The sequence below is a fragment of the Notechis scutatus genome, chromosome Z (genome assembly GCF_049901735.1).
Source record: "Notechis scutatus isolate UNSWTSFEM ecotype Mainland chromosome Z, rNotScu1.2, whole genome shotgun sequence".
Classification (NCBI taxonomy): domain Eukaryota; kingdom Metazoa; phylum Chordata; class Lepidosauria; order Squamata; family Elapidae; genus Notechis; species Notechis scutatus.
In genome coordinates, this window is record NC_142025.1 from 98,776,301 (window position 1) to 98,790,165 (window position 13,865).

A 13,865-nucleotide genomic window follows, 5' to 3' on the forward strand; every position below is an offset into this window, starting at 1 on the left:
GAAGTGGGTGGACAATATATATATATGTGTTATACATACTAAACCTCACCTCCACCACCTACATACACTGAGAGAGTGAGAAAAAAAGACATTTCAGGCTTGGGGATTGAGCCACCGTTCACAATTCTGAAACATTTTCTTCCTCTACTGGTATTCTATCTATTATGACTCCTCCAGAGCAAAGGGTGGATAAACATTTGCAGTTTAGTCAATGCTTCTAGGTGAAAGATAAGGATCATCAATGGGGGCCAGATATAAAATAGTGGTTCAAGGAAAGAATTGTGCAGTTAGAATTAAATAATTGGGAGCATCTGACCTCTCACACAATGTGTCATTTTTCAGTTTAGACAATCTTCCTTAAACGTTAGAGCTTAAGAAAGCTGACCAAATTCAGAAAGAGATATATTTGAGAATCTAAAGCTTATAGCAATTACAGTAACAAAGCACACCTATCAGGAGCCCAAAATAGCAAAAGAAAACTAAAGTAAGTCAAATTACCATGTTTTTTTCTAAAAAAAAAAAGTAGAGTAGCATCCTTCTTTATTAATAGAGATCCCCTGTTACCTACCTGTCCTAAACATGCATGCAATCAGCCTTCTGGCAACAATTGATATGGGAGAGAAGGGGGAAACTGTGGTATTTAGAACTAACAGGGAAATAGGCTTGATCTCCTCTTTTCAAACTGTAACTTCAGTCTTTATATGAGTGATCCAACCAAGAATTTCTGATGCCTATTAGAGGAGTGATTTAGGAAAGACCCTGGAATCAACATCAAAATCAATTCTCATAATCCCTTTTTATTCTGCATTAAATCTCTGAAGGAAATTGTTATGAACTGCATATGATGAGAGGGCAAAGATATTGTGATCCTTAGCTGTGAGATTTTGTAGACATTTTGACAAATGGAATAAAAAATAAAATAATATAGGAAATGGATGGAATTGATTTAGAACGACTGCTAGAATATATATAATGAATGTTTGTAAATGTTGGGGAAAACTGAATTTAGACATTTAAGAAATGTCATTTTTGCCTAGCCAGGATTCAGTAAATTTTGTCCAAGGTATTTATATTTCCATTAATTGCAGAGGTTACAGTAGTCACCGTGTTTGTCCAGCACGACGATTGGAGAATCCATAGAGGGGTTGACACATGCCTTTCTGCCCAGAGACTGAGTCCAACTGTTTTTGCCACACCCTTCATCAACTGTCACTCTCCCCAGTTCACGACTCAGTCTTGTCCTAGAAGGTTGTGGCAAAAGATTGGCTTGTAGTTCTCCGGATAGAAAGAGTTTGTGGTTAAAGCTGACTTCTTGTAGTTCAGGTTAGTTTCGTAGCGTTTTAAAGCGCTACAGAGGCAATTTTTTCCCCCTTTTTCTTCTCTGCTTCCTGGTCTTCGTTGTTATTTCCCTGTAGCCACTGCTTGCTGCCAGCCTCACATAATGCCAAAGGGAATAGTTGTCCCACACGAGGGCAACCACCACGCCTAGGGTGCCCTGAGCTCAGCCACCATTTTTTCCTTTTAAAGTCAAGCCGCTTCTCAGCTGTTTTTATTGACTTTTACTTTCGCAGTAACAACGCGGCTTAGCGTTTCCTGGCAAGCCGCTTGTTTAACTTGCTGGCTTGATTGACAAGCCTCCTTGGGGTCTCTAGTCTGTTTTGCCTTTTGTGATTCCGTTGTTCTCCCATGAGCTGTTCAGAGAATCCAGTAGTGGGGAGGTGCTTCAGTCTCTGCATGTCTAGGCTGGGCTTAATTTGTGGAACGCTCCTCCTCCTCCACGGGACTCCTCCCCAGTGTTCCCCAGTTTTGGCTCAGCCTCGTGAGAGATAGGCAGTGCTTATCAGTGATTCTTCCTTGGCCGAAACAGGAAAAATTCTTTCCTTGCTAGCAGGTTTGAAAGTTAATCAGCTTGTCTTTAGAATCCTTTAGCCTTCTAATCACATTGCAATTTCTCGATGTTGGCTTGCATTACAGAGATCGCTTGCATTACAGGGAAGCGCCAATTCGCGCCCCAAAGCGGCGGGAGGCTTCGGCACTGCTCCGCGCCCCCTCCCCACAACCGATCTTTCTACCCCTGCCATTTTGACAGATTGCCGCAGAGTTTCTTTTACCCAAACAGTGGCGTGAGCTCTTTGCTCCCAACAGAGTCGTATCAATTCCCTTCCCCCTCTGAACACCACTTGGGGTGGAGGATTCAAATGCTTAGTGCCTTCCACCCTTCCTCGCCATTTAGCCTTATAGGAAAAGCCATTGGAGGCTATTCCTTCACACGGCGAGAGTTTGCTGTTGGGGAGCGCGCCAAAAGATTAACGGCCGGAGGCCATCTTTTCTTACAAGACCTCGTGGCCACGTTCCTGTATTTCATTTCGTGCTGTGTGAGGTAACTCTGTCCCGAGCAGAGGTTCCCTTCAGGAACACTGGGGACCATTATACCCTTGTCTTGGTTTTTTTCTACATTCAAGGCTATTCTTACAATTAAATTGATGGCTTAACCCTCACAGCCCAATCAACCCAGCAGCACAACAGTGAGCATTTAGGCCTGTGTCTGCCTGTGCAGGGAAGCTGTTGAAGGCCTTTACCCTTATCAATCTGGGCCTTTAGGCGGTCTCAATTTGGCTGTTTGGTTTCTCAGCACTTAACATCGTGCCACTTAATTAATATTCATATACATATTGCTGGCCGCTGGATAAGGGTGTGTATTGCGAAGGCCTATGAGACACAGTTGATTCCGGTCCCCAGACGATTAACCGCCCACTCTATGCGAAGCACCGTGACCACAGCTGCATGGGCAACGCAGGCTTCGATCAAGGAAATCTGCAGGGCGGCGACATGGTCCTCACCATCTCCCTTTGTGAGCCACTATAAGTTGGACACCTTTGCCTCAGCTGATGCTACCTTTGGGAGGAGGCTGCTTCAGAGAGTGCATGTAGCTAGGGGGACTCAGGACCACAATCCCCACCCATAGGGACACCAGGCTTTAGTATGTTCCATCTATGGATTCTCCAATCGTTGTGCTGGAGAAAGAGCGTTGTCTTACCTGAATGTTTGTTCTCATCACGACGATGGAGAATCCATTCCCTCCCTGGGAGGTAGTCAGGTCCTTCATTTAGCAGAGGACGACCAGAGAAGTCAATGCCACAGTCGTGAACTGGGGAGAGTGACAGTTGATGAAGTGTATGGCAGAAACAGTTGGACTCAGTCTCCGGGCAGAAAGGCATGTGTCAACCCATCTATGGATTCTCCATCGTCGTGATGAGAAGAAGTGTTCAGGTAAGACAATACTCTTTCTGTCCCATAGTAATAGGTGTAATCTAACATATGCAAATATGTGTAGCTATTCTTAACCCTTATATCTATCCCCTGGTCTGTTTTGCCAGACAAGATATACAATATTTCTCAGGCTAACTGATATTTTTGAATCATGCAGATTTTCCTGTCTTTTTTTTAAATAGTGCCTTTTAATATAAAATTATTGGGAAACTAGCGGGAAAAGATCTCCCTCATGACACAAAAGTGCTATATTATCTGAGAATGCTGATATAAGAAATAAAATTTGTATTAAAGTTATTAAAAGCATCAAAACAATGCTGTAATTCAACTGAAAAACTGCAAAGTATTATCAGTGCTGCCTGATTGGAAAGAAGACAGGCAACAGCTTGCATTTGATAATATTTAATGGCATACAAGAAAAGAAGTGTATACACAAATGAGCTAAACCCATTGCTATCATCAATATTGAAAAAATAGCAAAATAGACTGAGTGTTATTTTATGCATTAATTTTATTTTAACTTTTATCATAATTAAGAAACTATATTCACCATTATACAAATGGAGAGACCTGTCAAATGTAAAGATCAGATGGATATTGCCATACTGCACTGTGCTGAGGGTGGATACTGACTAATAAAGCATTCTGAATAAAATAAATATATTTCAGGAGAATTTGAGTCATATGAATTGGACTTGATATGTGATTGTTCTATTTTGGTTTAATATTTACATTATTGTAATCTGATTTTAAGAAAAAGAATAGTTTCAAGATAGTAATGGGATGTATTATATACTGAAAATTTGGAATGTATCAAGTAATTTAGAATTTTGGATTTACTAAGCTTGGAGTATGCAATGCAAGACAATTTTGTGTTATTGAAAAGAAATTTAAATCTAAATTTAAAATTTTGAATTGAATTATTAGTTTTAAATTCAAAACTTTAAATTATTGAATTTAAATTTAAAATCTTGAATTTAATTATTGGATTTAAATTTAAAATCTTAAATTGAATCCTGGCAAGACAGAGTGGCTCTGGATTTTGGGATCTTCCAGTTCAGGGACTATACCATCTTTGGTGCTGAATGGGACTGCATTACCATAAATAGACCAAACTTGGGGATTGTCTTAGATTTACAAGTTTTGCTCAAAGAATAGATGGTAACTGTGTCTAAGGGGAATTTTGCACAGGCTTGTATTATGACCAATTATACCCATTCCTGCTCTGCTTATAATTATTCATATCCTGGTCACTCCAAAATGGACTAATATAACATATTCAACATAGGCTGCCCTTGAAGAATATCTAGAAGTTTCAACTAGTTTAATGCACAATGAAAAGCTATGTGCTCCCCTAGTATGTTACACCTCTGTTCCATGAATTGCATGAGTTGCTTCTGGGTCCAATTAAATCTGTTGGTTTTAATCTTTAAAGGCCTTCATGGCATGGGGCTAAGTTATTTAAGGGATTATCTCCCCCGACTGTATCTGTTCTTCCCATAGAAGAACTAGAAGTAGAAGAACTAGAGCAAGATGGGCCTTTTCTCCATGGCACCTGCCCTCTTCCACCCCAATGTGAAATTGGCCCCATCCTTGACATTCTTTCAAAAGTCTTTTAAAACACGGATGTATTAGCACGCCTGAGGATGTAAAGGAAATGATGATTTGATGAGATGACTGCATTGTTTTTTAATATCAGTTCTCTGTAGTTATTAAATGTAGCTATATTAATGTGATAAATAAATGGTTTCACTTTCAGCTTCTGAACTGGGCATCAATATAATAGAAAGATTATTAATATGATTCTAAATGGGCAAGATTTAATTTCTTTTTCAAAAATTGATTTGATTTTACATATCTATGGTAATACACATGTTTCTTGTGTGCTTACAAACTTTTTACTTATTTGTATATTGTAAAAATAAAAAATAAGAAATTTTTAAAAGTAATCTTTGAGGAAGGGAAAAATTCAGTATATGAGAAAGTATTTTTCTTCTTTAGCAAAAGCTAAAGTTCATGTTTCTGGGAAATAAAACAGCTGATTTAGACTGCCCTTTAAATAGCCTCATGTGATCATGAAGCAATATTTTCAGAGGTATATTTTTCAAGGAGTGCTAGGACAACTATATGACTATAATGAAAAAATACAAAGAAAAAAATCTTAGCTACCAGAATAAATCCCCAATCAATGCCAACATTACCATATTTCTTCTACTGATCTGGAAATGGTGCATTGCCTAGCAAAAGGATTGGGAGATATGATATGGCTTGGCCAACATATTTTATACTAATCATGGATAACATGTTTTATACACATTATAAACCATTTGATATATTCTGCCCCACATAGATATATTGTCTATGAAGTAAATAATAGAGTAGGGAAAGGGAGAGATTAATTTAGTCTTTAAAATGGAAAGCAGATTTAGCAACCATTCCAACTGCTGTGGTTTGAAATCCCTATAGACCTGTCAAACTAAAAAGACAAGAGTGAACGCAAAATTTTAAATTGAGTATGCAGTACAAATGAATTTTAAAAAATATTAGCTCATGGGTATTGTGTAAAGATCTCTGTGATAGTTTAGCAAAATAATCCAAGTAGCAGAATTTATATTAATGGATGTAAACATTTCTATGAAGAAAAAATATCCTTTTATGTGTTCTAATAAGGTCTTTTTTAAAAATTCTGAACACAGCTGTTTGTTTCACTGTCTCTCCAATGATGCCAGATGCCCAGTTCATCAAGGAAATGCAGGGAAACAACGATTTGAAAGCAATTAAAAGTACCGAGACTCATATTAAAATGTGATAACACTATCCTAGTGGGAATTCAAGGCACCACTGGATTTCTGACATTTCTGTGTTGCCAGAGATGAACATGTGTTAGAAATGGAGTTCCACCTCCCCTTGACACTGAATGAGGATGAGTGACTATCATATGGGAATTTTATTCTGAAGCCAATGAAGAAAATTAAATTAATATAAGACATTTTAAAAAATATTCTATGTAATCAAACTTGTTTTTAAGAAGAAAAAAGCTTTACCTTAAGCAGATTGTTTTCATGAACATGAAGCAAATATTAACCAAACCAGTTCCACTGTGAGATGGGAGGCAGAGAACATCACAGCCATCAACATGCAAGGTCTTATTATTCTTATATATATTTTTCCAAGTAAAAGTGTATAGCAGTATGTATACTGTTTTGTCCAGTCTCTGGCATGTCTCTGCTAATTGACTGATATTAGGATTAGTGACATCTAGTTTAGAATCAGTCATGTTGTCATACAATGATTTTATAAACTTATTTTCAGGTAAGGAGCAATCTATGAAAAATGTCCCTCACCTGAAAAAGTATATCATTACACATAGTCCTCAACTTACAACCATTTGTTTAATGACTATTCAAAGTTACAACAGCATTGAAAAAAATGACTTACGCCAACACATATTTTCAACATTTATGACTATTGCAGTATCTCCATGGTCATATGATCAGAACTTGGATGCTTGGGAACTGGTTCATATTTATGAAGGCTGCATGTCCCAGGGTCATGTGATCATCTTTTGCAACCAAGTCAATGGGGAAGCCAGATTCATTTAACAATTGTGCTACTAACTTAATAACTTTTCTCACTGATAGACCCCAGTATGTGAGAGTTGGAACTAATATTTCTAACACCATGTTTTTGAGCACAAATTCTCCTCAGGGCTGTGTCTGCTCAGTCTGCTGTTGGTCTCCTGGCTGATCCATGACTGTTGTGCAATGTTTGCTACCAACCATTATTGTGAAGTTTGCAGATGATACAACAGCAGTGAGCCTTATTCAGGATCATAATGATGGTAATTACCTTCATTGTGGCACAGCCATACACCTCTGTGTATTAATAATTCAACTGTGGAGGTGGGTAATAATATCATGTTTCTGAGTATGCAGCTAAAGAGCAGGTTAACCTGGTCACTCAACAGTGAGACACTGGTGAAGTGGTCACAGCAGCCCCTGAATTTTGTGTGTCATATGAGAAGAGCAAATCTATCTTCCCCTCTCCTTACCACTTTCTTTAGAGGAATGATTGAAAATATCCTGTCGTATTCAGGGGTGGGCTGCTGGGGGTTCGCAGAGGTTCGGGAGCATCCCTAGCTAAGATTCTGTGCAGTTCGGGGGAACCCCCAAATCCCATCCTGGCTGGCCTCACCCATCCCTTCCCTTCCGCTCCCAGGAGTCCCATGTGGCCCATTTTGGATCCCAGGCAAGTCTAATGACCACATGGAGGCTTGTGGAAGGTGAAAAACAGGTCTCCCAGAAGTTCGGGAAGGCCAGAAATGGCCCCATTTCTGGCTTCCAGAGAGCCGCCAGAGCCCGGAAAGGCCATTTTCGCCCTCCCAGAGGCTCAAGGAAAATCTCAGGAGACTGGGGAGGGCAAAAACACCACCTCCTGTGGGGTGCAGGAGGCTGACTAGGCCACACCCACACAGCAACCGGGCAGAGAATCCATTGCTAAAAATTTTGAAGCCCACCCCTTGTTGTATTACTGTGTGGTTTGAAAGTATTGCTGTTTCAGACAGGAAAGCTGTGCAGAGAGTGGTGAGGACAGCAGAAAACATTATTGGAAGTTCATTTCCTTCTATCCAGAACACAGCATATAAGCAATTCTTCACTGCAGTATACAGGATTGTCAGGGACGCTACATATCCTCTCTATGATTGGTTTTCTTTGTTGCCTTCTAAGAGGAGGCACTGCAGTTTCCAAAGCAAGTATCAAATTTGTTAACTCTCAAGATTGTTTTTTCCACTATGTATGCAAAACAGATTGTGTGTGTGTGTGTGTGTGTGCGCGCGCGCGCGCGCACGTGTGTGTGTAGTATACATATGTACCATTTCTTTTTGTGGCAAGGAATAACTGGCCATGTGCTACAGAGAACCTGAAATCTGTAGCATTTAGTCTGCAAGCCATGTCTTTTAAAAATATTTTCCTTCTCTGCTGTAAAAAGTTCATACCCACCCCTCTCCTAAAATAATGAAATATTCTAGGAAATATTTAAAAGGCAGAATATTTTCCCTAAAAGAGAAATAGAAATCTTAAGGGACACAGAAACTGAGCCCCAGCAGATATTTTGGTGCCATCTACAAGACAAAAGACTGGGGCATCTTATCTACAACGCAAAAGACCTTCAGTTCCAGGGTGACAGGATTAGCCCTCACTCAGATCCAAACTAGACAAAGCCATTAAGCCATAATAGGAATTGCCCCAAACCCCTTTATTACATCACCCAGCAAGATTTAACCAAGCCTGGGACTCAAAACAACCTACAAAGTTACCCCTGCATGGCCCCATGGGAGTCTGACAAGCTATCAGGACACATTTCTTGCCTTAGGAACAGGAAGCGAGTTTAAAGCCCAACAGAGGGTGTAAATCTCTCTCCCTCTCTCAACCATGTGCTCAGTTTTGCCCAGGACTCTAACCATGTAATCCTGTCCACCATTAAACCATCCTTCCAAGCAGTCTCAATGCTTCCCGTGACTTTCTTCCCAGTTGGAACTGAACCCGAATGGACATTTCTTCCAATACTGCCAAGAAAGGGACCATGCTGAACCTGTCAAGGCATTTAAACACCACGAATTGCATTTGATTTTCTAAATGTAAGAACTGACATACACAAAAATGAAACACATATGGATCTATAGCGCTTTAGTATAAACTATACTAAAAATGACTGAACATTAAGTACATTTTTATTGAATTGTAAAAAAAATTATAATTCTTTTAAAAACAGTTTATAATATTACATATAAATTAAAAAGTTTTATAAATTTATCTTCTTATACTTCACAATTACCCTGACCCAATGCTATAAAGTAAGGAGGAATAAAACAAGAACCACATACTAAATCCTAGAGAAGAAAAATAAAAGGAAAAATGCCTCTAGGAAATGGGGCGGGGGGAGATGGATATCAAAGAACATGATGGAAAAGTCTGCAAGACTTTTACTTAAAAATAACTGATTCTCTTTATAATACTTCAGATTTTTTTTTCCAAACCAATTTCAGAGAATTTAACAGAATTGAACTGAATTGAATTACATGGTAATCAAGCAAGCTGCCAAAATATAGGAAATCCATGTCTACACTATATAATGAACTGTAAAGCAGGGGTCCCCAACCACCGGGCCGCGGACCGGTACTGGTCCGTGGAACATTTCCTACCGGGCCGCCGGTTTGCTGGGCGCCGCCATCTTGTTTGACGAGAAAGTGCTTCCGGGTGAGCTTTTCTGGTTGGAAAGCGGCGTTTGGGTCCTGAAGGAATCCTCGCGCCTTAGTTTCATCGAAGGGGGGGGGGCTTCAAACGAAACTAAGGCACGAGGATTCTTTCAGCACCCAAGGCAAGGCGAGCCAAGCGACCGTCCCGAAGCCGTCCCGAAGCGAAGCCCATCGACAAAGGTACAAAGGAGGAGTTGAAGGTGGCAAGGAGAAGTGGGGTACGGCTGGCTGGCCGGCCGCTTGGCTCGCCTTGCCTTGTCATGCATGCTGATGCCGGTACCGGGCCGTGGATCATTTTGTGATGCCGGTACCGGGCTGTGGCACAAAAAAGGTTGGGGGCCACTGCTGTAAAGAATTGGTGAGGGAGGAAACAGAGATCCCAGGCTAACATGTTAGGGGAAAAAAATTGCTAGCTAATAAAGTTTGCAGATTTATTTTCAATGTAATATATTATTCTATCATATGTAAAAAGACTGTTAATCTACATCAGAGGTATCAAACTTGCAATAATATGTCATCACATGGCGTATCACACCTTTTTCGCCCTTTGTTAAACCGGAAGTGGGCATGGCCAGCGTGTGACGCATCCGGCCAATGAGCCATGACTTTGACATCCTGGTCTACATCGTCATCAACTTTCTTTAAAAAAAGTTAAATGTACACTTACCTCCTGGTAAGAATCCCCACTGATACCTAAAATAAAACAAATGACAAAGACCTGTTGAAAAACAGAATCTACACAAATGTTTACATCCATAAATATAAAGTTTGTATTCAATTGACTCTCCTGTTATTTCTAGACATCTTAACAGACTATATATTAGGCAGTTTTTAAAGTTCCATTTTGTATGCATTTACCTGGACTGAATCTTTCTATTATTCTTGTTATTAGTTTACTATTTTTAGCAAATCCAAATCTAGAGAAGTGAAACTAGTCAGACTTGATCAAAACCCTAGCATCTTTCCATGATGAAAGATGAGTAGCAAGTATCTTTTGATACCTAACTGTAAAACTGATGAAAAACTAATATTAGCACTAAGATTTTTCTGGAAGAGTTCTTTCAGTTGAAGGAAGCTCCATTATCACATTAAAGTGCAGTTTAGGGCAGATTGACACTTTCTGCTTGGGCTATCACTAGTACTAACCATCACCACTTCCTGACAGCAGACATTTTCTTCTTTCTATTTCAGGCCTATTGCAAATGCCTATATTTCCCAGCTGCCATTCAAATCTGCTGTTGGCTCCTCCAAAACTGTCTAAAGTCCTTTACAGCAGTGTCGTCAACCAGTGACCGCAGCCCACCGGTGGGTCACAAGAAAATTTTGGTGGGTGGTAGAGAAATGTCCCCCCCAAAGCACCCCCCAAAGCAATTAATCCAGGCTGCGTGGGAACACAAGGCTGTGCCACCCACATGGTCCGCCCACCCACTGGCCCCCACCCTTCATCTGAGTGCAAACCTTACCTTGAATAGAGCCACATGAGCTGGAACTGGAAGGTAAGGCCAATGATGGGGGGAAATCCGCACAGGGTGGCTGGCTGATGTTGGGAAAGTTGGTCCCTTATTCCAGAGCTGCAGTAGTCACAGGACTGGCCCTTTGGTCATCCCGGAGCTGCTCCGGAATGACCAAAAGGCCAGTCTTGTGACTACTGCAGCTCTGAAATATGGGACCTGCCCATGGTGGGGTTGGAAATCTCGCCAGCCAGGACGAGGTAACGGTGTTGTTGCAGAAAGAGGGGGGCATAGTTAAACCACCACATCTCTGTTCCAAGCTGAGGGTTGCAGCCAAATTCCCTGCTTGGTCGGTGTTCTGGGAAGACGTGACTCGGGGATAAAGGGGCTTCCCTCTCCGTGAGCAGGCGAGTCAGCAGGGCACTGCCCAAACTGATGTCTGAGGCTCAAAGGCCCTCTTCCTCCAGCCTTGGAAGGGGTGCCACTTCCTACCCTGCCCACCTTTGGGTAAGCCCAGCTGGGCGCCACATGTTGGGTCTGGCAGTGGATGGGGAAAAGCTGTGCCTTTCCGCACTTCTTGCAGGGCCTGCTGGCGAAGCACCCCTCTCGTGCACCTGCCATTGTAATTGGGTGCGTGAGGGGAACACATTTCATGTAGGGAGGGAGACACACTCCATGCCCATTGTTGTGAGCCAAAGGGAACTGGCAAAGTGGTGATGCTGGTGGGTGAACTGATGCGTCCAGGGAGGGGAGTGCATAGGAGATGGCAGTGTCAGAACCCTCCCTGACTCTTCCCTGAAGTGTCTTGCACCAGCCGAATCACCTGCCCCGAATGCTGCTGCTGCCACCACTTCCCACCTTGCTTGGAATGCTTGCGGCGGCACTTCAGAAAGGACAGTGGCAGCAGTGGGGGGTGGGCTAGCAAGGCTTCCCAGAATTCTCCCTGGTTCTTTCCCAAAGTGCCTACTAGCCGAATCCACTGCCCTGAATGCCACCACTGCTCCCCACCTTGCTTGGATGTCTCCCAGGGACAGGAGTTTGGCCAAACTCCTTCCTGGATCAGAAGACTGACCGATCAGCCTTCCATGGCAGCCGAGGCGCCCCTCAGAAATGGCGGTGGCAGTGATGGGAGCCGCTTGCGCTTGGAGCGCCTCATTCGCCGCTCCAGCAACCTTTCTGTCCCTCAGTGGCCACCATCGCTGCCCGTTTCCATAGCTACACCACAATGGGGCCTAGCCGCCATTGTAGCCGCCACCTTCTTGGCTGTTGTGGTTGGAGTCGTCATGGGGTTGGAGTGCCCCTCTTCATCCTGCCCACCCCACTGGACCGGGGCTCAATGAAGGCTCACATTCACTGCTTTTCCGGCTCGTGCCTGCCTGCCTGCCCACCCTCAGCCGGCCAGTGGACAGTAATTTCCTGGTAGAGGTGAGAAGGGAGAGAAAGGGAACTCCTTTCCCTGGGAGTCAAAGCGCTGAAGCGTAAGCGGCGCAGGAAACTTTGAGCGAAGGTGGTCCGTGGGTTGTAAAATTATGAGTTTGGTGGTCCCTGAGCTCCAAAAGGTTGGCGACCCCTGCTTTACAGCAAAAATACTCTAGCAGCTGGATATATTTTAGTAACAGTTTTAGATCCAATTGATTGGACTGTCTGCTGGGAATATTTCCCTCCAGCAATTGGTTGGTTACATTAAACTAGTGGTTCCCGAAGTGGGCTGTACCACCCCCTGGGGGGGCGGGATGCCTTAGGGGGGGCGCTAAGAGGAAAGGCAGCTGGCAGGGGGCACTAAGAGGCAGCAGGGGGGCATTTGAGGCGCCAGCCCTGCAGGTTCACTCATTGACTGTACCACCGCTCCAGAGCCAGCGCCTCCAATGCGGAAGCGGTGGCATGTTACGTGCCGCCGTGGCTGCGTTTGACACGCCGCCGCCGCCACCTCTTAGCGCTCCTCTGCTTGTCCCCTGACACTAAGAGGTGGCAGGGGGGCTTTCAAGGTGCCGGCCCTGCAGGTTCACCCATTGACTGTAGTAACGCTCCAGAGCCGGTGCCTCCAATGCGGAAGCGGTGGCACATTATGAGCCACCATGGCCACATTTGACACGCCACCTCCTGCCACCTCTTAGCATTCCCAAGGGGGCTGGCAGAGGGGTGCTAAGAGGCGGCAAGGGGGCATTCGAGGCACCGGCCTGCCCTGCAGTTTCACCCATTGACTGTAGCACCACTCTGGAGCCAGAGCCTCCAATGCGGCAGCACATTGGGAAAAGCTGCTGCCACCGCTTTCCCAAAGTTCCGCCGCTGTCACATTCTGTCTGTCTGTCCGTCTGTCCATCCATCCATCCATCCATCCATCCATCCATCCATCCATCCATCCATCCATCCATCCATCCATCCAAAAGGTCTGTCTGTTTGCCTGCTTCCCTTCCTGCCTCCCTACCTACCTGCCTGTCTTTCTGTCTACCTACCTGCCTGCCTGCCTGCCTGCCTGCCTGCCTATCTATCTATCTATCTATCTATCTATCTATCTATCTATCTATCTATCTATCTATCTATCTATCTATCTATCTATCTATCTATCTATCTATCTATCTATCTATCTTTCTATCTATCTATCTTTCTATCTATCTATCTATCTATCTATCTATCTATCTATCTATCTATCTATCTATCTATCATCTATCTATCTATCTATCTATCTATCTATCTATCTATCTTTCTATCTATCTATCTATCTATCTATCTATCTATCTATCTATCTATCATCTATCTATCTATCTATCTATCTATCTATCTTTCTATCTATCTATCTATCTACGCCTGCCTATCTATCTATCTATCTATCTATCATCTATCTATCTATTATCTATCTATCTATCTATCTATCTATCTATCTATCTATC

At 42.7% G+C, this 13,865-nt stretch overlaps 1 protein-coding gene across 1 annotated transcript in view; it reads right to left on the minus strand.

The window, feature by feature from the left end:
* The window catches only part of SKAP1 (src kinase associated phosphoprotein 1), a 484,834-nt gene that overhangs the window by 420,527 nt on the left and 50,442 nt on the right, over positions 1-13,865 (minus strand). The window contains exon 3 of the mRNA XM_087945337.1: positions 10,194-10,219. Within this exon, the coding sequence (XP_087801463.1) occupies positions 10,194-10,219 (26 nt within the window). The remainder of the gene's footprint in view (positions 1-10,193; positions 10,220-13,865) is intronic.